We start from the raw sequence: 27,010 nt of genomic DNA on the forward strand, positions 1-27,010 counted from the left end.
TTGTGGTGTTCAGCATGTGGCATCTAGTTCCCTGACCAGGGATGGAAGTCAGGCCCCCAACGTTGGGAGCGCAAAGTCTCAGCTGCTGGAGCACCAGGGAAGTCCTGAGATAGATATTTATTTTCTTTTGTAACAGTTCAAGTAGCAGCGATACAGTATGTTTGCTCCGTGGTCTCAGAGGGCCATGATCCTTCCAGTCTGCAGCTCACTTGTTCAGATGGTGTAAACCACCCAGTCCAAGCTGATCCACTCCATATCTTCATTCTAATCAACCCAAGGCAAAAAAAGGCAGGAGAGGACATACCCCTTCTCTTTAAGGGCAGAGCCTGGAATGTACCCACATCCTTTCCCTTTACAACTCATTGGCTGAGACTTGATCATATGACCACATTTCACTGCAAGGGAGACTGGAAATGCAGTCTTTACCCTGGGTAGCCAGTTGCAAAATCAGTGTTTCTGTAACCGTAGAAGGTTATTGGATTTCGGGAGTCAATGGACAGTCTCATTCTCAGAGAAAATCAGAGGCAAGAGACTCTGTTACAAGTCCTGGTGACATCTTTTGAGTCCCTGGATCCAACAGTGCCTGCAGCTGGCCCCATGGAACTTTCAATTACAGGGGCATTCATTTCTATTTTTTTGCCCATACCTGTTTGAATTGAGTTTTTGATCACTTGAAATAGCAAGAACCCTTATTAATACAGTTAGATATAAAGCCCATAGTTGATGTCTAGCAGAGTGGGAGTTCATAACTGGGTATTATTATTGTTGTTGCTGTTGTTGTTATGATTGTTTTTCACATGATGATGTTATTTGTCTCAAGTCCTGATGGAATTTCATTTCTTCCCTCTCCCATAAACACAGCAGGAAAGAATTATATTACCGCAACAATGCTGAGGGACAGAGTCCTGAACCCTCTGTGTGTGACAGAACCCCACTCCCACCCGCTGCTGGTGTCAGCCATGCCTCACTCAACCCCTTTCTGAGGGCTCTTAGTTTGTCTTTTCTTTTTAAATTTTTATTTATTTGTTTTTGGACGTGCTGGGTCTTCATTGCTGCACAGGATTTTCTTTAGGCAGCAGGCGGGGGCTACTCTTTAGCTGCGGCGTGCAGCTTTCTCATTGTGGTGGCTTCTCTTGCTGTGGACTCAGGCTCTAGAGCTTGCACACTTCAGAGATGCAGTACATGGGCTCAGCAGTTGGGTTCCCAGGCTCTAAAGCACACGCTCAGTAGTTGCGGCACATGGGCTTAGTTGCTCTACAGCACGTGGGATCTTCCCAGACCAGGGATGGATCCCGTGTCTCCTGTGTGGGCAGGCGGGCTCTTTACTACTGAGCCACCAGGGAAGCCCTTCTTTGCTTATTTAAATTTTTATCCTAATGAAGAGTAGACTTGGGGCATAGGCGCAGAACAAACAAGACTGACTCCTGTTTTATAACTCTGGTCACTGTTTTCATCCATTTTTGCCACTTTTGGAGTGTCTCCAATAGTTACAAGGTTTCTCTGGGGGAGGGTCTGAGCCCTGGCACCCCACCCCTTTCTATAAGATGAAGCTCTCCACCAGCCACCCCACGGGCTGGTGTCTTTGGAATAGGGATCTGGTGCCAAGAGGGTCAGAGAGGTGAGGTCCAATAAAATGGTGGCGGGGGAGCGGTTACAGGGTATGGAGCACAATGACCTCTACTGGGGAATTGGAGCTTTTCACAGAGGAGGCCCCTCCCCGCCTCCTGGTGATAGAAGCCAGACCCCTTGCTGCCCATGAGGCCCATATCCTGGAGAGGGTAGGGAGACTGAGGTTGTGTGCTGGGCCCCCTCCTTCCGCCGCAGGACGAAGTCTCCAGGGGCGGCTGGACTCATGGCATAGAACACGTTGGCGTTGTCAGGAATCAGGAGCTCTGGCCAAGCATGGAGAAGATGGTGAAAGGCTCACACAACCTGGCACTGCCCCCACAAAGGACATAGGGAGCCTTCTACCACTCACCACGCAACCTGAACAATCTTGGACCCCTCCAGCCAGTGCTAAGCCAACCTCATTCCCCTCTCATTGGAAATCTAGACAACTTCGCACTCCAAGCCTGCACCACCTCATGTCTCCCCCACTGTGAACCTGGGCAACCTCCTCCTATTTCCCCTGGAGTCTAGACAACCTGCACTGCAAGCTTGAGCAAAGTCAGGCCTCCCACCGTGATCAACTTCCTGCTCACCCCACCCTCTCCCATGCTGCCGACTCCCAGCCAAGTTCACGCTGCTCTCACCATAAACTAGGACAACTTCTGACTTCCCACTTCCAGCCTGTACAACCCTCACACTTGTCATGTGAACAACCTCATATATCCCTTTAGCATGTCAGTCGTTTTTTTTCTTTTGGCTGCGCCACACAGCTTGCAGGATCTTAGTTCCCCAACCAGGGATCGAACCCAGGCCCCTAGCAGTGGAAGTGTGGAGTCCTAATCACTGGACTGCCAGGGAATTCCCTAGCATGTCAGTGTCTTGCCTCTCCCTCCTTTATATGTATTTTTTTCATTTCTTAAAACGTTTAATTGAAGTGAAGTCGATTTACAATGTGTTGTTAATTTCTCCTGTACAGCAAGGTGACTTAGTTATTCATACATATATATCTATATGAAGAAAGTGAAACTGTCAGTCGCTTAGTGGTGTTGCAGCCCTGCGGACTGTAGCCTGCCAGGCTCCTCTGTCCATGGAATTCTCCAAGCAAGAATACTGGAGTGGGTTGCCATGCCCTTCTCCAGGGGATCTTCCCAACCCAGACTGAACCCTGGTCTCTTTCACTGAGGCAGATTCTTTCCCATCTCAGTCACCACGGAAGCCCGCATATATGCTTTTACATACTCTTTTCAATTAAGGTTTGTCACAGGATATTCAATATAGTTCCCTGTTACCTCTCTCTCTTTAAAAGCAGACAAATTTCTACTCACTTTACATTGAACAATCTCGTTTCCTACCCTGAATTTCAGTACCACGTGGCCCTCTCCCACGCCAAGTTCAAGTAACTTCAGAGTCCCCATACCAAACTTGGACAAACTCATTTCGCCTCAGATCCAAGCCCAGACCCTCCCTTCAGTCTTGTGCTCCACGAGGTTGAGCCCAAACAACCTCACAATTCTACAGATCGAAGCCCAGATGACCTTCTACACTCCCTCTCCCACTGGTTCCCCGACAATCTCATTTCCCCATAAATCCTAGGAAGACACTTTTGGTGCCCCCTTCCCTCACACTGAGCTAGGGCAACCTCATGATCCCACCTAAGGGAGGCATCAATATTTTTCTGCCTCTTAACCCCACCCTGCTGCATCTCACCCCTACTCTGTTCCAGAACCACCCTGGTCAGCCTGCCGTCCTCCCCAGCCAACTGCCCCTTAGCCCAGGCTCCAAGCTGTCCTTGCTCACCCCTGTCCCCAGGAAGGACTTGGAAGAGCTGATAGTCCCGGACCAAGGGCTGGGCCACATTGTGTTTTTCCAAGGCTCGCTGGACCACGCTGGGGGCCTTGTCCTGACTAGTGAGCTGCAAAGAGAGGCTGGCAGGTAAGGGATGACCACCCAAGCCCCAAGGGCAGGGCTGTCCCCAGCAGGTCTCAGGCTCAGCTCCTCACCAAGATGCTCCGATACAGATTGCCGTGGTCGTTGTCGATGCTGACCCGGATGACGCGGGCCTCTGAGCCCTGCTGCCCAGGGAGAGAGATATGAGGGCCACTCAAGGGCGGGGCCAGGGGCCAGGGGCCTGGCAGGTCTGGGCTCAGGGGCAGCTGTGGAGAGCAGGGTTGGGTGATGAGCAGGGAGAGCATGAGGGCCCCCGCCCCTCATTGTATTCAACACATCTTCCTGCGTACCCTGAGCCTGGGGACGTGCAATTAGGGTATCTATGCCATCCCATCCCATACAGACCTTTATGCTGTTATAGAAATTGACACGTGACTCGTGTTCACACACAAGAAACCCAGTGTAACCTGAGAGCAGCGAGTGCCCACATTTGCTCACATTTGTTGGATGGGCACAAGCCCATGAACACGAAATGCTCTGCACAGGGCCCATGGATACTATGGCTATTCATGCCAGCATTTTCCCTCCAGCTATGCAAACTCTTATGTTTGTGCTAAGTCATGTCCAATTCTTTGCAACCCTATGGACTACAGCCCACCAGGCTCCTCTGTCCATGGGATGCTCCAGGCAAGAAGACTGGAGTGGGTCGCCATGCCCTTCTTCAGGGGACCTTCCTGACCCAGGAACTGAATATGTATTTCCTGCATCGCAAGTGGGTTCTTTACTGCTGAGCCACCAGGGAAGCCCATTCCTGGGAAAACACATATCCTTACAAAAGTAGTGACTGCAACCCAGAGTGCCTTGTGGGTAAGTGGAAGCTCTTGTCCAGATCTGAGCATAAGTGATGGACAGTCCCTTAAGTGGGTCCGTGGAGATGCATGCAGTTTCCCAGACATATGCTCAGAGTGCTGAGTCAACTGTGTTCATGGTCTCCTGTGCACATACCTGGCTGCGAAATCCTGTGTGTGTGCGCACACACACACACACACACACACACACACACACAACAGCCCTGGGTGCCTGCAGTCCCACGTGTACACATAGTCTTGGTACCTTGGTGCTGGGGCTCTGGGGCCCTGGAGAGGCTGGAGGACTGCCTGTAGGAGGGTCCTTGGTTCTAGGACTGGACGGAGGGGATGCTGGGGACAGACTGGGGGAGACACAGAGTCTGAAGTGGGGTGGCTGGCCTGAACTCTGACCCCTCTCCAGTCCCTTCATCAGATGGGATGCTCACCTTGAGGTGGAGGATGAGGGATCCCCAGGACTTCCACCAGGGGATGAAACTCTCTCCCGGGACAGCTTCCTGAAAATAGGGAACAGGATGACGTGAAGACCAAACCCAGACCCGGGAGCAGATCCCATCCCTGCCCACGTCACCCACCACATACTCCCTGAAACTCACGCACTGAGGCGCTTGGTCAGGCTGATTTGCCGTCGGATGCGTGGGGAGCTGGGGCAGGAGGAGGCTGGTGGCTCAATGACCCGGGAGATGCGATAGCTGAGGGGTCAAGATGTAGATGGATGGGTGGGTTAAGAAGTGAATTAGGTTCAGTTAGGAGCTGGGTTTTGGGTGTGTGTGGGGGTAGAGGGAGGGTACAGCCAGGAATTAGGCACCCAATGTCAAGATCAGGGTAATAAATGTGGGTATTACAGTTTCAGGGTCTTATCAGTGATTAGATGAGATGGCTTGGTTAGCAGGACACACAGGGATTCATAGAGTGGGACTGAGGAGTCAGATTGGGTCAAGGATAGAGTTCAAGGTCAGATAATCACTGGGGTCAATGATTAGGGTCATGGATTCAATAGAATGAGTTGGTACAGTTGAATTGGGGTCAACCTAATGGGGGTCATGAGTCAGATGTATGTCAAAGTTGGAGTCAGTTACTCAGAACTGGGGGTCAATGATTGGGCTCAGAGATTCAGAGGTGGGTCATGGGTCAGATAGGGCCAGAGGTGGGGAAGAGAAAAGATAGAATGGTGAGTGGAACAGCCAGCTACACATTAAATGCTGAAGTCCAAAAGTCACATGAGGGCTTCCCTGGTGGCTCAGTGGTAAAGAATCTGCCTGCCAATGCAGGAGACACTGGTTCCATCCTCGATCTGGGAAGATCCCACAGGCTGTGGCACAACTAAGCCCAGGCATCACAACGACTGACCCTGTGCTCTAGAGTCCAGGAGCCACAACTACCAAAGCCTGTGTGCCTGGAGCCCATGCTCCACAGCAAAAGAAGCCGTTACAATGAGAACGCAGTGCACCAGAAACAGAGGGTGACCACACTCGCTGCAGCTGCAGAAAAGCCCGAGCAGCCAAAAGTAAAGAAAGTTACTTTTCAAAAAAATAAAAAAGAAAGGAAAGAAAGTCAGATGAGGTCAAAGTTTGGGGTCAGAGGGCAACTGGGGCCCTCGACTGGGCTGGAGACAATGTCAGGTGACAGGCTGGCGGGGGGTGAGGCGAAGGCTCAGGAGGAGATCTGAGGAGCTGGGGAGGTGCATGGGGTGTGCGGATCTGGGGTGTCATCCAGGATCAGGGTTGGGGAGGCGCTGTCAGACAGGCCACAAGTTGTCACCTCTGCTCCTCGCTGAGCTTGTGCTGGGCACGCAGGGCGGCCAGGATGGGCGGGCGGGGGCTCAGGCAGTAGCTCTGACAGCGTCTCTGCAGCTGCTGGATGCGGGCCAGGATCTCCCACTCCTGAGGGGGTGGCCTCTGAGACCTCTGCCCATGCTCTGTCCCAACCCTGGACCCCCTCCCCACCTCCACCCCTGCCCACCACAGCTCCCCCTTACCTTCCTCCTCTTCTCAAAGTTGATGAGATCCCCCTGGGGACAAACTTTGTCTGAACTGGAGACAGTTCAGACTCCAAGGTCAGGGTTCGAGGATTAAGGTCAGGAGCTGGGATATCAGGAACCCCATGCACTAAGGGAGCTGGGGTCAGGGAGCATGGGCAAGGTCAAGGGTGAGAGGTCAGGAGGCCCACCATGCTGAGGGTAAGGAGTCAAGAGTCAGGGCTCACACCTTCAGCATATCCGGCAGGGCGGTATCCAGCATTACCAGGTCCGTGAGAAAGGTGCCAAGGTAGGGGATGGGGCCTGGGGGCCGTTTCTGTGGCCCCCAGAGCTCCAGTCACTCTCAGGCATCAGTGACCCCATCAGGCTCCACCCCCTGCCCCAGCATCCCACTTGTCTCTCATCTCAAACCACATCACTCACCGAGGACGGGCTTCCTGCAGGGGCATCCTCCTCTTGGGGCCCCTGAGTTGCCTCCTGGAAACAGTGAGAGACTTTATTTTCTTAGGTTCCAAAATCACTGCAGATGGTGACTGCAGCCATGAAATGAAAAGATGCTCGCTCCTTGGAAGAAAAGCTATGACAAACCTAGACAGCATATTAAAAAGCAGAGACATTACTTTTCCAAAAAAGGTCCATCTAGTCAAAGCTGTGGTTTTTCCAGTAGTCATGTATGGATGTGAGAGTTGGCCCATAAAGAAAGCTGAGCACCAAAGAACTGGTGCTTTTTAACTGTGGTGTTAGAAAAGACTCTTGAGAGTCCCTTGGACTGCAGGGAGATCAAACCAGTCAATCCTAAAGGAAATCAGTCCTGAATATTCACTGGAAGGACTGATGCTGAAGCTGAAGCTCCAATACTTTGGCCACCTGATGCTAAGAACTGACTCATTAGAAAAGACCCTGGTGCTGGGGAAGGCAGGAGGAGAAGGGGACGACAGAGGATGAGATGGTTGGATGGCATCACTGACTCGATGGACATGAGTTTGAGCAAGCTCTGGGAGCTGGTGATGGACAGGGAAGCCTGGCATGTTGCAGTCCATGGGGTTGCAAAGAGTTGAACGTGACTGAGTGACTGAACTAACTGAGGGGGAGGAGAAGCACTGAGTAGTCCTAGGGTCTCTTTGACCCCTCCCTCAGGGAAGATACCTCCAGGACAGCCATACCCAAGGGAAAGTGAACAGGGGGGAGGAGGAGAGAGCAGATAAGCAGCAGGAGGCACGCCCCACAGCGGATGATGAGAGATGGGGCTTGTGGATGCCGTGGACCCCAAGGCTGGCCTATAACACAGGTGAGAATCCTTGTACCTGGCGACCCCTCCCAAGCAATGCCCTGAACTTTGCCTTCCCAGCATTGTTCTGCCTGGTAATTAGTGATATAATTGCTGGGGCAATTAATTGTGTGTGTCCCCATCGAGGGCCTGAAGCCCTCCAAGGGGAGGAAAGTGTGTTTGTGTCTTTGTGGCTGAGCCTCCTGGCAACTGCCTGGCACACACTATGTGCTTAATGCAGAGTTCCTTGAGCTCGCATCCTTATTTGAGACATTTGTTCGCTTTATTTACTGATCACCTACTCTGGGCCAGGCACTTTTTGGAGTGCTGGGGAGGCAGCAGTGAACAAAACAGACAAAATTTCTGACAAAATTTCATAGAGCAGACATCAGCCATGGCGAAACAGCAACAACCAAGTTAGATGTGTAATCTAAGGACAGGCAGAGATAAGGGCAGTGGGGGTAGAGTGGAGGTGTGGGGGCTATAGGGAGGGCCTCTCAGAGGTGGGGACACTGGGGGAGACACCTGCAGAGGGTGGGAGGAACGTTCTTGGCGGAAGAACAGACTTCTAGTGCCATCTATTCTGCAGTTTTTGACTGTGCTGCAGTATGTGCGATCTTAGTTCCCCGACCAGGAATCGAACCCATGTCCCCTGCATCAGGAACTCAGAGTCTTAACCACTGGACCACCAGGGAAGTCTCTATTCTGGATTCACCCCCAAGAACCAGCACCTAATTGCAGTCGAACCTAAATCTTGCCTGCAGTAAGTCAGACTCGTTGGCACATTTTTTTGTTTGTTTTGTTTTGCTTATCAAAGTCAAGTCCTTAGCACAATTTTTTTTTTCACTCTTTGCCGTGACTCTGACCTTCAGTGACCTTTTCACTGTAGCTTCTGGTATTTGTTGAATGAGTAAATAAGGCAGCCATCAAGTGTGAGCTCTGATGAGGGCAGCAGAAGCAGCAAAAACACAGGGCTGCCTACAAACAGGAGGAAGGCCATGCTCGAGAGGAATGGGAAAGGATGCTTAGTGTTATGACAATGGCAAGCAATGGCCCTTTCCTGGGCCTGGGATCTGCGGGGGCCTCACCCATCCGTACCTGGGAGAGAATCTCTCTGCTGCTCAGATGGTTGTTCTCATCGGAGAAAATTTGGGCAAGTTTCCTGAAAGTGGATAATGGTTCCCTGGGGAGGACAGGAGAGGAGTCACGGGTGGCCATGGGAAGAGTCAGAGCGGGGATGCGGTGGGCGAGAGGTCCCACCCCAGTGCCCCCACCCCCAGTCCCTGGTCACCGGCTCACGGCGCCCCAGCTGCGCTTCAGCCTGTAGATGGGGTTAGACTGCAGGGCGGACAGGATGGCGCGCAGGGAGGAGAAGTTCCGCAGTTCCCGGCAGCGCTGGGGGGGCGGGGTGGATGGGGTGCTGGTCACACCTCACACCTGCCTGATCCCCAAGTATGATCCACCTTTGATCCCGTGACTTGTGACCCCAGGTCAAACCCTTACATCTCGCCCCACATCTGACAAGCTACCCGGATTCGGCCTCTTCCCCGACCTACCTCTCCGTACCCTTTGTCTGACCTTGGCTTTCCGGGTCCCCACTCCTTACTTCTCCCTGGGCCCTAGATGGACCCATAGCATCTCCTAGTTCCAGACTCCTCATCCTCAACCTAAGTCTCACTCCAGGTGTCAACCTCTGGTCCCCTTGCCTTGCCTCGCCCCCACTCCCTTTCCTGGGCCCCAGTGCTACTTTTCCTCTCTACCCAGAGGCCCCACCTCCACCAGGCTCTTTCAAGACCTCCACCTCCTTTCCTTGGCTTGGTACCAAGCCTATTCCTTCCACAGTACACCCATCCCATCCTTGTGGTGGTGGTTTAGTTGCTCACTCCTGTCTGACTCTTTGTGACCCCATGGACTGTAGCCTGCCAGGCTCCTCTATCCATGGGAGTTCTCCAGGCAGGAATACTGGAGTGGATTGCCGTTTTCTTCTCCAGGGTATTTTCCCGACCCAGGAGCCAAACCAGGGTCTCCTGCATTGCAGGCAGATTGAGCTACAATGAAGCCCATACAACTGAGCTGCAATGGAAACCCATCATCCCACCCTTATTATTCCTTAACCAACACGGAGTACTCTCAGCCACTCCTTGGACTTCGAGGACTCAAACCAGTCAGTCCTAAAGGAAATCAGTCCTGAATTCATTGGAAGGACTGATGCTGAAGCTACAATACTTTGGCCACCTGATGCGAAGAACCTCACTCATTAGAAAAGACCCTGGTGCTGGGAAAGATTGAAGACGGGAGGAGAAGGGGACCGGACCACAGAAGATGAGATGAGCAGCTTAGGGAGTTGGTGACGGACAGGGAGGCCTGGCGTGCTGCATTCCATGGGGTCGCAAAGAGTCCGCACGACTGAGCGACTGAACTGAACTGAACCCTCTGCGGCTCAAGGCCACGTGCTGGACTTTCCCTTAGGCACCTCCCAGCCTCAACCCTCCGCTTTTCCAGAGACCGGTCCTTGGCCTTCTGCCCGCCCCCAGCCTCTCTCACTGAGCCTCGGCTTCGCGCATGTCTTGCCCCCACGCTCCCGCCAGAGACGCACCTGAGCTATGCGGATCCACTTCTCCAGCCGCTGCGCCCTCTGCGGGGCGGCCAGGCCCGGTTCCCCCAGCACTGAGCCCAGCACGCAGCCGGTCACTGTGTTGAACTGGGTCACGGTGGCGCGCACAGTGGGGGCGATGCTTGCGGCCCCCGGCCGGTCCCGCTGCGACCACACGGAGCCCAGGCACTCGAAGGGCCGCAGGCGCGAGAAGAGCTCCTGAGCAGGGGGTGGAAGAGGGTGGAATCTGAGCTCAGAGGGATCTCCCCCAACTCCTCCTCCCTCCCCAACCCGATACCCGTCCCCTATCCCAGCCCCTGCCCGCGCGGGCCGGCTCTGATACTCACCACGTCCATCAGGGTCAGCTGCTCCGCCACATCGTCTACACTGAAGTCCAGAAGCTCAGGGCCTTCCCACACGAGGCCCTCCTCGTTTTCCAGGCAGCCCACCGGGGAGTCTGGGCAGAGGATCTGGGCAGTCCCAGGGGGTCCTGAGGGAGCATTGACTAGGTGAGCTTAAACGCTCAGTCCGACTGAAGGCCACCAAGCTCCTCTGTCCATGGGATTCTCCAGGCAAGAATACTGGAGTGGGCAGCCATTCCCTTCCTCAGGAGATCTTCCCCACCCAGGGATCGAACCCTTGTCTCCTACATCTCCTGCATTGGCAAGCAGTCTTTACCACTGAGCCACCAGGGAAGCCCAACCATGTGGTTAAGGGAAGGTTAAGACATTGTCTTAATGTCCCACGTTCGAATCCAAATTGATCCACTGGGCTAGCTGTGTGAATTAAAACAAGTTTTTAACCTCTCTGTGCCTTGGTTTCCTCATCTGGCTTTATTTTTTCCAAGTGTGAAAACACTAATTCATTATTGATTCATCAAAAGTATGGATCAAAAAAATCAAATGAGATCACGCATACCAGACTCCTATAAAGTACTCAATAAATATAAATTATTTTTCTCAAGGTCGGGGGGAAGGGGGCGGTCAATGGTGGCGCCCCCTAGGGGACACTTTGGAAATCCAGACATGCATAGTGAAGAATCGTTTAACACCCAGCCTCCAAATGTCCCTCCAAATTTGTGTCCTTAAAAAACCTATTTACAATAATCTGCACCTAGAACCCAACTATCTTGCTCATGTTGCTATTTAGTTGCTCAGTCGTGTCCAACTCTTCTGTAACCCCGTGGGCCATAGCCTGCCAGGCTCCTTTTGCCCATGGGATTTCCCAGGCAAGAATATTGGAGTGGGTTGCCATTTCCTTCTCCAGGGGATCTTCCCAACCCAGGGATTGAACCTGTGTTTCCTGAACTGGCAAACGGATTCTTTACTATCGAGCCTCCTGGGAAGCCCAGTCTTGTTCATAAACACTAATCATTTTGGCTCCAGGAATGCAAGGACTGTGAGAGCCTGGACTTTGTTTTATATGGAAATTGCAAGTGTTCACCATTTTGGAAATCGATGTCACTAACATCTGTGCTATGGAATCTTTGTCGTTGGTACACTCCCCTGCATTAGTCTGTGGTTTCCATACTCACTGTGATGCTATGGCAGGTGAAGGCACTGGTCAACTCCATTATGTCTTCTAGCGAGGCATGCCCAGACACTGACATACCAACACTGCTGTGTAAATTGCTTTTGTCTTCTTTCTCCTTCCTATTACTGTTGCAATATATTATTATTTTTAAGTTCAGTTAATTACCTGTTGTTCATTTCATATTTGGACAGGTGGTATTGCAAAATATTAGTTTTAAAGTGAGCATAGGAGGGAGTTCCCTGGTGGTCCAATGACTAAGATTCTGCACTCTCAATGCAGGGGTCTGTGTTCGATTTCTGGTCAGAGAACAAGATCCTACATGCCTCAACTAAGAGTTCATCTGACACAACTAAATATTTTGCATGCCCCGAGGAAGACTGAAGATTCTGCGTGCCACAACTAAGACCCTGTGCAGCCAAATAAATAAATATTTTAAAACTGATAATTGTTGAAAATAAGTGAGGGGTGTGTGAGTGTTCTTTACACTACTCTCTATTTCTGTATGTGTTTGAAATCATGGTAAAAAGTAACCCCCAAATAAACATGTTAAAGTTCCCAGAGCCTGGCATACAGTTGGTATTCAATAAATGTTCATTTTTCTTCTCTGACCTCAAATACTCACAGTTTAGGCTAGCCTTTTCAATAGAATTTTTTGCAGTGGTGAAAATATTTTCTATCTGTGCTGCCCGATGTGGTTACTGAGCACTAGAAATGTGGCTAGTGTGACCAAAGAACTGATTCTAATTTTTATTTAATGTTAATTAACTTCAATTTCAATAGCCGCATGGGGCTAGTAGCTACCTCACTAGTCTGTGCAGCTTGGATGACTTGCAATAAGCTGGAGAAATCTTGAAGGCAAAGGAAGAAAGATATTTAGTAACCAAGAGAGAAGCCGAAGGGATAAAACAGACTTTGTCTCTAGGGGAGAGAAGTGGCTGCTACTTTGTAAAGCAGAGAGAAATGTGGCCAGATTAGTCTAAAGATTAAAGAATGGATTAAGGTTATGAGGCTTTTGTGATAGGGATCAGATCAAACACAGATGGGTGAAAGATGATATTTTATAAGCAGGATGCAATTATTCAATAAATAGACCCATCTTGTAACTGACTCTGGGGACAGAGTTGGGGACACGACCAATGGATGCTATGAAGAAAAATAAGGCAGGTAAAAGGACTCAGAGTGGGAGGCTGTATCTGTTGGGAGGAGATCTGAAGGTTTGAATGAAGTATGTGGATATTTTTCCTTCCTTCCAAAGCTCTCTACAACAGAGGTTGGCAAGCTCAGCATGTGGGATCTTAGTTCCCTGACGAGGAATTGAACCTGCATCCTTGCACACGAGTGCAATGTATTAACCACTGGACCTCCAGGAAATTCTTAGCAAACTTTTCTATTAAAGGCCAGATAGTTTGCTGACATCCAACAATAATGAAAATAATACTATTTGCCAAGCCTTCATTGGGTTTCCCTGGTGGCTCAGATAGTAAAGAATCTGCCTGCAAAGCCCTCATTACTTATTTACTTGTCCACCAATTACTTGTCTTCCCCAGGGAACAGGGAGCTCCTATCAACAGTTTATTTGTTGAATGAACGAAGCCAATGTGGTAAGTACTGTCATTGCCCCCAGGAAACAGGCTCAGAGAGGTGAAGTGACTTATTCAAGGTCGCACAGTCAGCAAATGGCAGAACTGGGATTTGAACCTAGGTCTCTGTGGCTCCTAAGGCAAGTAGCAATAGGATGATTTGTAGCCCAAAACACAAGATATCCTGACCCAATGATGGAACATCTTTATAGTTGTCATGTGTTGGGGGGGGAGGTGAGGGACAAATGACAATACTGGGTTATTATCCTCATTTTACAGGTGGGGAAACTGAGGCTCAGACAGGGCTAAGGACCTTGCCCAAGATCTGTAGATCTTCCAGAGGGGAGAATATCCCTGGGGGAGGGAGAATGCCTGCTCAGGACACTATCACGCCCCCAGTCCGCTCACCTGCCCGTGTCTGGGACTGCTCCTCTTCCTCCTGCTCTGCCTCAGCCTCCTTCAGGAAATCTCCTAGCAGCTTTTCGGCCTCCCGGGCCTCAGCCCCTGATGGGGCTGCCCAGCCCAGAAAGCTGCAAACACTGCCTAGGTCCGAGTGGGCAGGGGGATCCCAGAAATCCTGAGGGTGGTCCCGCAGCCATGAGCCCAGCACCGACACCACAGCCCTGGCCAAGAGGGGGTGGGACCTCAGAGCCCATCCCACAGTTCCAGACTCGGGAGCTCCTACATTTCAGATCCGATCTTTGACCTCTGCCCTGCCCCCCCCCGCCCCCACCCTATTGGAGGCAAACCTCAAGTTCTTGTTGAAAGTCAGATCTCTTCCTTCTGTTTTCTTGATTTCTACCCTGGAAAGACACCCCCACACCCAAATCAGGTGAAGAAGGGAAGGGCTGGAGAGGACGTAGGAGGAAGGTTCTGGGGGGAGGGTGAGGGCTCCCGGAGAGAGTAGATCGAGCATCCAGGTGAGAGTCTGGGGTGGGCACTGGAGAATCTCCCGTTGGTACTGACCCGGGCGGGAGTGGCGGCGCCGGTGGCGGCAGGAGGAGGCCCAGCACGCGGCCAGTAGGCACGAAGGCCCGGTGGGTGGCCAGGAAGGCGGGCACGAAGCCTGGGTCCTGCTCGGGGTCTCCGGACACCAACTCCCGCACTAGCCGCTCCAGCCGCGCCGCCCTCAGCGCCCGCACCTTGCTGGTGCGGTAATGAAGGAAGGTGTCGGCCGCGGGGCTGGGGGCCTGCGGGCCAGGGGGACCGCAATGAGACACAGAGGAATGGGCCCCGGCACCCATCTCCCATGTGTCTTTGGGGAGCACCGCTTTTGCACCTGACCCTATTTCTGGCTACCCCGCTCCCTTAGTTCATTATTACGTACCGTGCATAAACGACACCCGAAGCCCGCCCAGAACAGCCTCAATCGCCCAGGCTACGCCCGCCCTCTGCTCTGTTCACCGGTCGCCCCCACCCCCCAAAGCCCCACCCCCATCCCTACCCCCAGGCTGCTCTCAGCTCTCCCGCCTCGCTTCACTGGCGCGTTCCCGAGCTCTTCGCCCCACCTTGCCCTCGCCCGGCCCCTTCTAAAGACCCCTCCTCCCTTTCCAGCTCCGCCCCACTAAACCTGGCTTACCTAAGCCCAGCCATCCAGTTCAGTCCCCAGGTCCCGCTGAGCACCGCGGTCTCACCTGGCCCCGCCTCCTCATCTACCCCACTCACCTGGCCGCCCCTAAACCCCACTCCATCCTTACCAGGTCGCCTCTAAGTCCCGTCCCTCCATTCAGCCCCGCCTCACCTGGTCGCCTTCCGCCCCGCCCCAGCCTCCTACCCCTTCCTCACCTGGGTGCCCTGGGGCCCTGCCCCCGGACTCGAACGCTGACTGCGCTGCCGCCGCAGGGAGACACTGTACACCGCGCCGTCCTCGGTCTCCTCTCCCCAGTCCTGCAGCTGCGCCTGGACACGGAGGCGGGCTCAGGACGCGGCGGAGGGAAGGGTCCCGGGACCACTGCCCACCTCTCCAGTGGACTCAAGCCTGGGCCCTCTAGTTTCATCCTCCCTTCCCGGCCCAGGCTCAGGGAAATCCCTCGGCGCCGCGGGTACCCTCCTCTCTGGTCCTTGGAAGGATGGGCTGGCACTTTGGAGTCCAGTCTCAAGGAGTCTGTCTATGATCTCTCCCATAGATGCTTTCAGAGACTCCCCGCGAAAAGGAACCAGCCATTTCACTGGGTCAGGGGCCCAGAGGCCCGAGGTAGGAACCCCCAGGCTGTTCAAAGGAGCCTAATTTGTGGAGAGAGTTCAAGGGTACGGTTGGGAGCCTGGAGTTTCTGGATCCTGGGGTTGCTAGGGATGTAGGATCCTGGGACCCCAGGTCCCCTTACCAGGGCGAGCTCCTTGCCCGCTGCTGTGCGCTCCATGGTCCGCGCTCGGCCCGCTCTGCTGCACGGCTGAGTGAGGCGGAAGGGCCGGCTGGGGAGCAGTGGCGGGGCACTGGGCCGGCGGGGCGGGGCGGGGCGGATGGGCCGTGCGGGGGCGGGGCGGAGTGGACCCACAGTTGTCGGACGGCCCTGTCGGACCCGAGCGCCCAACCCAAGCTCCTGGGAAGCGGTCCGGATTCTCCCGATAAACGTGTGTGAATCTGAGCCCCGGAGAAAGGACACCTCTCCGCACCAGGGGAAGGGTATTTTTGTGTATCCCCAGGTGTGGGGGAGTTAGTGTGCATAGCTAACACAGGGACAGGTCTGCGTCCTCAGGAGGGGAGTCCCCTTGCTCAGATGGGGAGGGCTGGTCTGCCCCAGGTATGACGGTATCTCCTTTCTCTGGAGGGGCGGAGGAGACCAATCTGTGTCCTGAACCCTGGGAGTCATCACTCCCGGGTCGGAGGCGGCTGAGGCTGTGGCCCTGGATTTGAGAGGCAGCCGTCTATGGGGCGGTGCAGGATCAAGGAAAGGCGAATACTCAAGGGGCTTGTCGGTGACCTTTATTGAGCGATTCCGAGACCGGCGCGGACCAGCCTGGGGAAATTTACTGTGGGAACATCCGGCGGCCCAGCCCCCTTCTTCACTCTGGGCATCGCCTGCCAGCTCCGCTCCCCTGTCCGGGCCGCGTTCAGCCCTTAAAGGGGCCCCGTGGGCCCCGCGGCAGGGGCCCGGAAACGCCAGGCGGGCGCGAGCGCGCGTCTAGGACCTTCGCGAGCGACCGCGTCTCTTGCTGCGGGATTCGATTAATTTCTGGGAACGCATCTTGAGCGCCGCACGGGTCACCACGTCGCTGTCATCTTCCTCACTCTCCTCCTCGTCTGCGTCGGGCGAGGAGGGGATCGAGATGCCCATTCCTGGATCAGATTTCTCTCCCCGGCCTTTACCACCCCATCCGCACCTGGGCCCTGTATGTTCGGCCCCGACCACCTCCCGATGCACTGCCTGGGCTCCCAGCCTCGCCCCCTTTCCCTGCCTGTACTGACCAAAGAACTTGTCCTTGTGACCGGCGACAGGCAGGGCGATGCGGGTGTTGTACGCCGGCAGTTTTCCCTCTAGGGTGGCGTAGAACTAGGGGGAGGAGGGAGTGGGACAGATGGGTGTGAGTTGGCAAGGGGGTACAGCGAGGTCTGTGCCCCCTCCTCCTCCCCATCCCCCTCTGAGATGTACCCCGACTCTATTCAACACCTCTGCCCACTCCTCTGCCTTTTTTTTTTTTTTTTTGAGAGGAGTCGTGCCACGCGGCGTGTGGTATCCAATTTCCCAGCCAGAGATGGAACCTTGCATTGGAAGCGAAGAGGGCGCTAACCACTGGATCCTCAGGGAAATTCTGCCCATTCTAGTAAAGTTTTCCTTGGGTGCAGCCCCATCATTTGTTCTCAGCGTGCACCCTGATACCCAGCCTCCCCACCAGGCCCGCCCCTGGTCTCTAGGTCCCACCTTTTGTCCTCTAGAGAGCAGACCCCAGATTCCCACCCCCACATCCCCTCACCCTGCGGCCTGGACCTCTGGCCTGCCGAGTTACCAGGTTATCAGAGTTCCCTCTAGTAACTCTCCTGGCTCATCCCTGGCTCCTTAAACCTCACCTCTTGTCCCTAAGGCCCATTCCCGGCCCATCAGCCTCCTCTAGGGGGTTGCCCCGACCCCTCCTTTGCCACCCCAGCCCCTGGCTGAATGGGCACCTCGCGGTCAACGACGTGGCGAAGCATCTCTGGCACGTTGTGGTTCTCGAGTTGTGAATGTAGCTTCAACAGCTTTTCCTCCACCAGGCCCAGCAGGTTGGTCAGATAGTCATCCATCTTGGGATCCAGCTCCTTTCCGACTGAGCGCCCGGTCTCCTGCGGCTGGGGGCGGAGCCGGATGAGTCGGGAGGGGCGGGGCCCCTGGGAGGCCCCACCCAGGGGCAGGGCTTTGAAGTTAGGGGCTATCCACAGGAGTGGTGCTACCCTCTATTGGGTAAGGACTCTGCCCTCAAGGGCCACGCTTGTGAGGCAACTCCTCTGAACTCCAGAGACCCAAGTCAAGGGATGGGCAGGGGGACAGTGGAGGGGAGGAGCCTTTTAGTGAGAGGGCAGGCTGGGCTATTAACTGGAGGGAAGCCATTGCCGGAAGACCTTCTTAAGAAATGAGATTCTTGGAGAAAGGAATGGCAACCCATCCCAGTATTCTTGCCTGGGAAATCCCATGGACAGAGGAGCCTGACAGGCTAAAGTCCATGGGGTCGCAAATGAGTTGGATGCGACTGAGCAACTAAACAATGACAACTGAAAAATGGCAGAAAATAGTGGAACAAAATGGCGAATACTTTCTTCAATAAATTTTTTGGTGAAAATGAAAAAAAAAAAAGGATTCCACAGTGGGCAGATTGGGTTTCTCTTGTCTATCTATGGCTGCTTCAGGATTGGAGCAGGGTCTCTTTTAGGTTTTGAGTGTGTATGGAGGGGGGGCTATGTGGGACTTTCCTATGGGGGTGGGATTTGAAATCGGACAGGGGTCTCTGAAGTCCTGGGCCTCTTGACTAATAAGGGGGTGCTTCCTGAGATGGGGGGTGGAGACTCGGGTGTGGGTTGGGGTTTCCCATGTGTTCAGGCTTCTCATATCCTGAACAGGGCCTGGGGTGGGCTCTCTGGAGTGGACTTCAGGGTGGGAACCCCACCTGTGGGGTGGCACTGCCTTTGGTGTCTAGGGAGGCTCCAGGTGAGCCTTCCTCGTCGGTGGGACCTGCCACTACAATGTGGTTCAGCTTGCCGGCCAGGTGTTCCAGGCCCTCCTTGGTAATTTGCAAGGCCCTCACGGTCCGGTCCAGTTGATCCTGAGCATCAGCACGCCGCTGCTCCTCCACCTTGAGGCGCCCCTGCAACTCGGCCTGCCGCTTCTGCTCGCTGTAGGGAGCAGAGGGACCACCACTGGGGCACTGTTGACCACACCGGCCCCGCTCTTACCCCCACCGGGCACCATGGGGCCTCACCTCACCAGCAGGGCCTCCCCTGAGTACTTGAGGTCTTCCAGCTCCTGCTGCAGCCGCTGCTTCTCTTGCTTCAGTCTCAGCAGCGTCTGCTCGTTCTCACTTTTGAGCACCTCCAGCTGTGTGAAGGTGTCACCCTGAGCCAGGAACCGCCGCACCACTGCCTGGGGGGTGACCCGGAGAGACCCATCAGAACCAGGGGCTTGTCCTGCTCCTTCTTTCCCAGGGATGAGCGGGACAAGTCGCCTGAGTTGATGATGGCTTCTGCACAATGCTGTCTCTGTGAGCCTTGGACTCAGGGCTGCCTTAAGGGTGTGCAACCCTGAACGAATGATTTTTGCAGGCCCTTCTTTGTCTATATAAGGAAAATGAATCAACCAAAATCAGATGTTGGGGCAGCGACAGCAGTGAGCACAGCTGCTTTCCAAAATCAATGTGCCAACAACCCCCACTCCTATGAGAAAATATGACTGGTTGTGGGAGCAACCCCAAGGCCAATTTCTGGAAAGACGTCTGGCCACAGCGCTCCAGATGACCCAATACATCCAAGTCCTGGAACTCCTTGGGGGTCACCCCATGGGATGAGTAGTGGGTTGGAGGGTTCCCCAAACAGAGAAATCAGACAGGGATGCAGAGGAATTAGTGTTGACCAGCCAGAGACGTCCATGGTGGCTTAGATGATAAAGGAATCTGCCTGCAATGTCGGAGACCCAAGTTCGATCCCTGCATAGTGAAGATGCCCTGGAGAAGGGAATGGTTACCCACTCCAGTATTCTTGCCTGGAGAATTCCACAGACAGAGGAGCCTGGCAGACTACAGTCCATGGGTCGCAAAGAGTCTGATGTGACTGAGCGACTAATACTTTCACACTTTCACAGCTGGGGACCTAAAGTCTTAGAAAATTTTGAGGAAGATGCTGCCAAGCGCAGGTCCTAGAGTAGGGGCCCAGCCTCTCTGGGATGGAGGCTGGTACTGGGCCCCAGACCCTGCTATAGACGCTGAAGATACAGGAGAGGAGAGACAACATTCCCCATTCTCCTAGTGCTGACATGCCAGAGAAGTCAGTGCCAGTATATGCAGGAACAGGAGAGAGGGGCTTCCCTGGTGGTCCAGGGGCAAAGAATCTGCCTGCCAATGCAGGAGACATGTGTTCCATCCCTGGTCTGGGAAGATCCCACATGCCGCAGAGCAACTAAGCCTGTGCACCACTACTCCTGAGCCTGTGCGCTAGAGCCCGGGGGCTGCAACTCCTGGCCTGTGCGCTAGAGCCTGGGGGCTGCAACTCCTGGCCTGTGCGCTAGAGCCCGGGGGCTGCAACTCCTGGCCTGTGCGCTAGAGCCCGGGGGCTGCAACTCCTGAGCCTGTGGTCTGCAACAAGAGAAGGCACTGCCATGAGGAGCCCATGGAGCATCGCAACTAGACAGTAGCCGCTGCTCTCAGCATCTAGAGCAAAGCCCGCACAACAGTGAAGACCCAGCACAGCCAAATATAAAGAAACAAAATAATGTTTTAAAATAAGTAACAGAAGACAGGATGGTGGCCAGTGTAGATAACTCGTGTCACTTTTGCTGTGAGAGGTAGCAGAGAAACGGGGCAGCAGCTGAAGGAGGGAGGGGTGTCTTTTTTTGTATGCTGAGGAACTGACCGGGCAAAAAAAGGAGGCTGGGTTCGTCGGCTTCCCAGGGTCGGCTCAGGCCATCTGGGAGCTTGAGAGCTGAGGGCACACTCACGTGCGTTTCTGCCACGCCGGTGGCGTCCTTGACCTTGCCGAAGAGCACCTCCATCTGGTACATGCTCCAGCGCCGCTTCAGCTCCTCCTCCTTGGAGTGCATGCTGTCCTGGAGCGTGTCGTCAGACTGCAGCAGCACATGCTCACGCTGGGTCTGCTCATGGGTGGGGGTCAGGGCCCGGGTCAATCCGCAGCTGAGGCTTAGGGCAGGGGCCAGGGGCATTGGGAAAATATCTCCCGACCGGGTTCAGAAAGGGGGGGGGGGCCAAGCTTGGGGCCAAGTCAGGGCTTCCCAGGGGTCACTAGGGGTAAAGAGCCAGCCTGCCCATGCAGGAGACACAAGAGAGGCAGGTTCCATCTCTGGGTCGGGAAGATCTCCTTGGAGGAGGGCATGGCAACCCACTCCAGTATTCCTGTCTGGAGAATGCCATGGACAGAGGAGCCTGGCAGGCTACAGTCCATAGGGTCGCAGAGTTGGACACGACTGAAGCCACTTAGCATGCACACACGCAAGGCATCCAGGTAGGGGTCAGGAGTGCTTGGCAGGGCCTTGGTTAGAGGGAAGCCTTAGAGGCAGCGTCAGCGGGCGGGTCAGGAGCGTGGGGGTGGGGCCTGTCGGATAAGGGGACGGTTAGAGGTGGGGATCAATTTCGGATATGGGCAAGTTTGGGGGGAAGGATGAGGACCCCAGGAGAGTAAGGGGAGGGCTGGAGGGCGGGGTCAGGGATGTGGGAGGAGCCCTGGCATCTGGGGAGCTGGGGGCAGAGTCAGGAGAAACTTGCGGACTGTGGAAGGGTCTAGGGCCTGAGCCAATGCAGGGGCGCGGCGGGGACCCCCGCAGGTCCGGTCCAGGCAGGAGCAGGCTGGGGTCTCGGCCCGTGTCTCTAGTGCGCCCACCTTGCGCTCCATGCGCTCGTTCTGCAGCTTCTTCTCCTCCGCGCGCTTCTTGCACTCGGTTAGGTAGCGTTCGCGCTGCTTCCGCTCTCGGAACACGGTCTCTTCCAGATACTGCAGTTGGTTCTGGAGGGTGGACGGGGGAACGACAGGACCTGTTGGCGTCTACTGGGGCTCTGGGCCAGGGCTGCAGGCCCAACTCAAGACAACTGCGGCAAGTTGTGGGGTCCTGGGACAGAGACGGGATGGGTTTCGGGGCAGCTGGGGTTCAGATGCTGAGGCCAGGAGACCATGGCAGTGGCAGGGCAGGATTCCCAGGGGCCGGTGGGCTGGCACCTTGGCGATGTCCCTGGCGTTGAGCGCCTCCTGATTCACTAGGTGCAGTTCCTCCAGCTCGTGTTTCGTTCTCACCACCTCAGCCTCCATAAAGTCCAGCCGGTTCCCCAAGTGAAGGCTCTCCTCCTGGGGGTGAGAGATGGGTGAGCCTGTGACCGATGTCCCTAACTTGACTGGCCCTCCCATGTGCTGCCCCCCACCCACCCCCAGTCGCCCTGGTCCCTACTTGTAGATAGGCCTTGAGCTGCAGGTACACACTGGTGATGTGTTCAGCCTCGTCTGCCTTCATCCGGGCCTTCTCCAGGCGGTTCTCCAGGTTCCGCATGGTCTAGAGGGAAGCAGAGACATCATTTTGCCAACAAAGGTCAAAGCTATGGTTTTTCCAGTACAGATGTGAGAGTTGGACCATAAAGAAGGCTGACTGCTTTCTTTATGCTTTCGAACTGTGGTGCTGAGAAAACTCTTGGGAGTCCCTTGGACAGCAAGGAGATCAAACCAGTCAATCCTAAAAGGAAACCAACCCTGAATATTCATTGGAAGGACTGGTGCTGAAGCTGAAGCTCTAATACTTTGGTCACCTGATGTGAAGAACAGACTCACTGGAAAAGACCCTGATACTGGGAAAGATTGAAGGCAGGAGAAAGGGGTGACAGAGAATGAGTTTGGATGGCATCATTGACTCAGTGGACAAGAGTTCGAGCAAACTCAGGGAGATGGTGAAGGACAAGGAAGCCTGGTGTGCTGCAGTCCATGGGGTCTCAAAGAGTTGGACACGCCTGAGCAAACTGAGCAACAACAAGAGGGAAGCAAGCCTGGGCTGGATCCCTTCCCCGCTCAGTGCCTCCCGCAGGATCGGGGCCTCTGCAGACCCCGCAGGCCCTACCTTGGCCATCTCGGTGTTGCTGTCTTGTGCCTCAGCGATCTCCAGCTCGCGCAGACTGTGCTGCAGCTGGAGTTCTTCCAGCCACTTCTGCCGCAGGCCCAGCTGGTGCCGAAGAGCATTCAGTTGCTTCACCTTTTCGTTCAGCCGGTAGTCCAGATGCTCCAGGGCTTGCTGGAGAGAGGGAAGCAACAGTAGGGGCCTGAACCCCCACCTAGTCCTTCCTTCTCCCACGTCTTGGTTCTCATCTCTCTTGTCTCTTGGTAGAGCCTCTGAAACCTGGCTGATCCCGCTTCTCCTGCAGATTCTCTTTTTTTGGGGCGGGGGGGCTGGTTTCTGGGTGGGCAGCCACCGCCCTGGTTGCCCCTTACCCATCTCCTTTGCCTTTGAAGAGGCTCTTCTTTCATCTGACCACACGTGCCACTTGATACTATCCAGTCTCAGGGTTTTCTGAGTCACGTCTACACTGCATGAGTGCATGCTAAGTGGCTTCAGTCGTGTCCGACTCTTTGCGACCCTATGGGCTGGAGCCCGCCAGGTCTTCTTTCCATGGGGATTCTCCAGGCAAGGATACTGGAGTGGGTTGCCATGCCCTGCTTCAGGAGATCTTCCTGACCCAGGGATCCAACCCACGTCTCTTATGCCTACCTGCATTGGCAGGTGGCTTCTTTACCACTAGCACCACCTGGGAAGCCCCACCTCTACACTGAAGATATCCCAATTCAGCCTCCCCCCTGAGGCTCATATATCCACATCTACACTGCCTTCTAGATGTCTCCACAGGAAGCTCAAAAACCATCTGTCAAAACTTGAGTATATCCTTGATCTTTCCCCAAAACTGCCCTTTTCGAATCTTCCTCATCTCAGCTCATGGCAACTCTGTCCTTCCAGGTGCACAAGTCCCAAACCTTCATGTCATCCTCATCTTCTCTTTTTCTCTCCCACTTACACCCAGTTTGTTAGCAATTCTCTATTCTGTCTCAAAGCTTCCTCCAGAGAGAGCCTGGTGGCTCAGTGGTGAAGAATCTGTCTGCAGGGCAGTAGATGCATGGGTTCAATCCCTGGGTCAGGAAGATCCCCTGGATGAGGAAATGGCAACCCACTCTAGTATTCTTGCTGGAAAATTCCATGGCCAAAGGAGTCTGGTGGGCTACAGTCCATGGGGTTGCAAAGAGTTGGATATGACTGAGCCAGATAGATTTCTTTCTTCCCATTTCTATCTCTTTTGGCCTAGTGTAGCCAGCATCATCCTTCACTTTGATAACCTCCTCTGGATGGCTTCTAACTCTTGCCTCCTTAGAGCCCATTTTCTACTTCTCTTCTCTTTTTTTTTTTTTTTAAATATTTATTTGGCTACACCTGGTCTATAGTTGTAGCACATGGGATATTTAACTGTGGAATGTGGGATCTAGTTGCCTGCCTAGGGATTGAAGCCGGGTCCCTTGCATTGGGAGTGTAGAGTCTTAACCACTGGACCACCAAGGAAGTCCCTTCACTTCTCTGATTCTTAGTATAAAATCTGCACTCGTGCAGCAAAGCCTGATGCAAAGTTCTGCCCCTGCTCACCCCCCTAACCTCACTGCCTATGGAGCCCCCCTCACTCACTCCCATTCTGCCACAATGACCTCCTTTGTGTCTCCAACACTCTACCTTTGTTCCTACCCAAGGGACTTTGCACTTGCTGTTCCATCTGTCTGGAATGCTTTTCCCCAGATCACTACTTGCCTGACCCCTTCTCAGCTCAAAGATCACCTTCCTAAAGAAAGCAAAGATCTCCACCTCACAATCTAAAAGGCAAACCCCTAACCCCATCCATCTCTAGTGAGCCACTCTGTTTTATTTATTTCTCTTGTCACCATTGGAAATCACTTTCTTTGTATGTTTATTGTTCTTTTCTTGGGGTGGGGGGTGTCTGCTTTCTCCACCGAGATGACTCTGAGGAGTGGGGACATGGTCTGTGTTTTTCACCGTATGGCAACCAATACCTAAAGCCATGCCAGGCACATGGTCAGTGTGTGAGAAAGACTGAGAAATAAATTAATGGCAGCTGGTGTGGAGAAGGGATTGGAGAGGGTGAGATGGAGGTCAGGGAGTCAGGCTAGAAATGAAGGGAGGTGGTCAGAGGAATGGGAGTGAGGCAAACCTGGCCTGTCCTGTTCTTCAGGTACGGCTTCTCTGACTTCCATTCTCGAATCACTGCCTGGACCACTTTCTCATCTCCCTGCAGGGAGGAAAGCCTGGGTCACAATACAAATTCCAGCCACCCTCTCCTTGAGAGCACCCCCTGGGGACGCTGCCTCCCCACCCCTGGAACCTCGTCCACCTCACCTGGAGCAGGGCTGTCAACTGTAGTTGCAGTACCCTGGTCTCCTCGCGGAGCTGGTTAATGGTCTCCTGATTCTTCTTGATGTTCCACTGGGTGCTCTCATAAAAGGCCTTCCGGTCACCCTCTGGGGTCATGTGAGGTGGGCAGGCAAAAGCAGAGCATCATGGAAGGGGGGACTTCCCAGAGGGAAGATCTTTTAGTAGGTATCAATAGTATAACAATATTACTCTGAGCATTTGTCATGCATTAGATGCAGGACTGGAGCTTCCCAGATGGATCAGTAGTAAAGAATCCACCTGCCAGTATAGGAGCTTCAGGAGACATAGGTTCGATTCCTGGCCCAGGAAGATCCCCTAGAGTAGGAAATGGCAACTGGCTCCAGTATTCTTGCCTGGAAAATCCCATGGATAGAGGAGGCTGGTGGGCTATAGTCCATGAGGTTGCAAAGAGTTGGACACGACTGAGTGACTGAGCATGCATGTAGAGATGCTGGACTAATCCTTTTCTTTTATTTTTCTGTACTGCACTGCATGTGAGATCTTAGTTCTCCAACCAGGAATCAAACCCACACCCTCTGCAGTGAAGTGCAGCATCTTAACCACTGGAAAGCCAGGGACGGACTAGTCATTTTCTAGGTGTCAGATAGGATGTGCCAGTATGTACATACCCATATCCATATTATACCCATTTCACACATGAGAAGGCTCATGCTTATTAGACTGTTCAAGTTCACAAACAGTCAGACTCCCCAGCACATACTTTCAACCACTATGCAACATTACCTCCTAACAACAAAGCAATAAGTTTACACCAAGATTTTCCAACCTCAGCACAACTGACATTTGAGATAGATGATTATTCGCTGTGTTGAACTGTCCTGTGCATCGTCAGATGTTGAGCAGCATCCCTGACCTCTACTCATTAGATGCCAGTAACAAACCCCACCCCCCCGCTGCCCAACAATGTGACAAACCAAAATGTCTCCAGACATTGCCAAGTGTCTTCTGGGGAGCAAAACAGCCCAAGTCCATTGAGAACCACTGGTCCACACTCCATAGTATGTGCCAGGCACTGTGCCAGGCACTGTTCTAAGCACTTTACACATTTCAACTACCTATGGGGTGGTACTGTTACTATCCTCATCTAATGGTTGGACAAACTGAGAGCAATTACATTATTCTTGGTCCATGAAGATCAAAAAATTATTAATAGCATATGTAGGGCCAGTATATTTGAACCCAGAAAATCTGCCTCTAGAATCTATATCCTTCATCCTCCCATGCATGATAGAAAAGTTGAAACTACATAAAAGTAGGGGCTGCCCAGGTGGCACTGGTGGTAAAAGAACCCCCCTGACAATGCAGGAGACGTGAGAGAAGTGGGTTGGATCCCTGTGTTGGGAAGATCCCCTGGAGAAGGGCATGGCAACCCATTTCAGTATTCTTGCCTGGAGAATCCCATGGGCAGAGGAGCCTGGCAGGGCGCAGTCCATAGGATCACACAGAGTCAGACATGACTGAAGTGACTTAGCACGCACACATGTAAAAGTATGAAATACAGTTCACTCTGTTCTGAGCTCAGGAAAAGTTGTATAAGATGAGGAAAACCACGACAAAGCATGAATTTTTGCCTCCGGATACTGGACACCTGGACGAACGCTAGTGAAAGAACTCCTGCCAGGTCAGAGGGCTGTTGACTCCACCATTCTGGGCCCTCTGGAGTCATCTTACCTAACAGTTGTATCTTCCTTTGTAACTCAGCCACCTGCATGTTCACAGCGGACTTCCCCTCGCTGGCATGGAAGGGTCCTGCCTTGGAATGAAGTGAGTGCCAGACAGGCACCAAGCCCTTGCCTCGAGAGCGGTAGGGCTTGAGCTGAACTTGAGTGGCCTTGACTTTGGAGGGGGTTGAAATTTGGTCCTGAGAAGGCATGGCGTTGGAGGCCGCCGCCCAGCACAGGGGAGAAGTCATGATTGGGTTGAGGCCGAGGACTTCTGGGGGTCAGGGGAATTGCCTCTGTCTAGGATCTGTCAATTCAGGTTCCTCGGGCTCTGGGAATGCACTTGTCGACCGCTCGGCGGGACCTAGCCGCATCTCCAGTTGCTAGGTAACCTTCCCCGCCTCCCTCCAGCGCTCCCATGGAAACCG

At 53.7% G+C, this 27,010-nt stretch overlaps 2 protein-coding genes across 4 annotated transcripts; both read right to left on the bottom strand.

Annotated features, from left to right (window-relative positions):
• RGL3 (ral guanine nucleotide dissociation stimulator like 3) lies at nucleotides 1,395–15,706 on the bottom strand. Of its 3 annotated transcripts, none has more exons than XM_018051123.1 (19): nucleotides 15,637–15,706; nucleotides 15,098–15,211; nucleotides 14,279–14,502; nucleotides 14,062–14,115; nucleotides 13,721–13,935; nucleotides 10,547–10,689; nucleotides 10,203–10,418; nucleotides 8,898–9,001; nucleotides 8,705–8,789; nucleotides 6,763–6,816; nucleotides 6,569–6,655; nucleotides 6,340–6,372; nucleotides 6,123–6,244; nucleotides 4,958–5,053; nucleotides 4,790–4,858; nucleotides 4,609–4,705; nucleotides 3,609–3,677; nucleotides 3,406–3,520; nucleotides 1,395–1,892 (listed from the first exon to the last, which is right to left on the bottom strand). In XM_018051123.1, the coding sequence occupies exons 1-19, from the start codon at nucleotides 15,670–15,672 to the stop codon at nucleotides 1,699–1,701; spliced, it is 2,127 nt and encodes a 708-aa protein (XP_017906612.1). In that variant the 5' UTR covers nucleotides 15,673–15,706; the 3' UTR covers nucleotides 1,395–1,698. The 3 variants fall into 3 exon arrangements, with proteins under 3 accessions (XP_017906612.1, XP_017906611.1, XP_017906613.1); XM_018051122.1 differs by having other exon boundaries at nucleotides 1,396–1,892; nucleotides 3,609–3,761; XM_018051124.1 differs by having other exon boundaries at nucleotides 1,810–1,892; nucleotides 4,962–5,053.
• On the bottom strand, nucleotides 16,214–26,977 carry CCDC151 (coiled-coil domain containing 151). The gene is made up of 13 exons (XM_018051127.1): nucleotides 26,593–26,977; nucleotides 24,865–24,986; nucleotides 24,680–24,757; nucleotides 22,540–22,710; nucleotides 21,883–21,984; nucleotides 21,657–21,782; nucleotides 21,324–21,446; nucleotides 20,428–20,580; nucleotides 18,701–18,861; nucleotides 18,389–18,614; nucleotides 17,415–17,576; nucleotides 16,719–16,803; nucleotides 16,214–16,553 (listed from the first exon to the last, which is right to left on the bottom strand). The coding sequence occupies exons 1-13, from the start codon at nucleotides 26,831–26,833 to the stop codon at nucleotides 16,435–16,437; spliced, it is 1,869 nt and encodes a 622-aa protein (XP_017906616.1). The 5' UTR covers nucleotides 26,834–26,977; the 3' UTR covers nucleotides 16,214–16,434.

This window comes from Capra hircus, chromosome 7 (genome assembly GCF_001704415.2).
Source record: "Capra hircus breed San Clemente chromosome 7, ASM170441v1, whole genome shotgun sequence".
NCBI lineage: Eukaryota > Metazoa > Chordata > Mammalia > Artiodactyla > Bovidae > Capra > Capra hircus.

Bases quoted from the DNA above. Each gene is read 5' to 3' on its own strand.
- CCDC151 (XM_018051127.1), bottom strand. From the start codon at position 26,833: ATGACTTCTCCCCTGTGCTGGGCGGCGGCCTCCAACGCCATGCCTTCT. The intron at 24,758-24,864 runs GTGAGGTGGACG...TCCTCCCTGCAG, and splicing joins AGTTGACAGCCCTGCTCCAG to GGAGATGAGAAAGTGGTCCA. The intron at 16,804-17,414 runs GTGCCCATTCAG...TCCTCCCCCTAG, and splicing joins GCCACGTCGTTGACCGCGAG to TTCTACGCCACCCTAGAGGG.
- RGL3 (XM_018051122.1), bottom strand. From the start codon at position 15,672: ATGGAGCGCACAGCAGCGGGCAAGGAGCTCGCCCTG. The intron at 10,690-13,720 runs GTGAGCGGACTG...ATGCTCCCTCAG, and splicing joins GCAGTCCCAGACACGGGCAG to GACCCCCTGGGACTGCCCAG. The intron at 3,762-4,608 runs GTACCAAGACTA...TGCTCTCCACAG, and splicing joins CCCAGAGCCCCAGCACCAAG to CTGCCCCTGAGCCCAGACCT.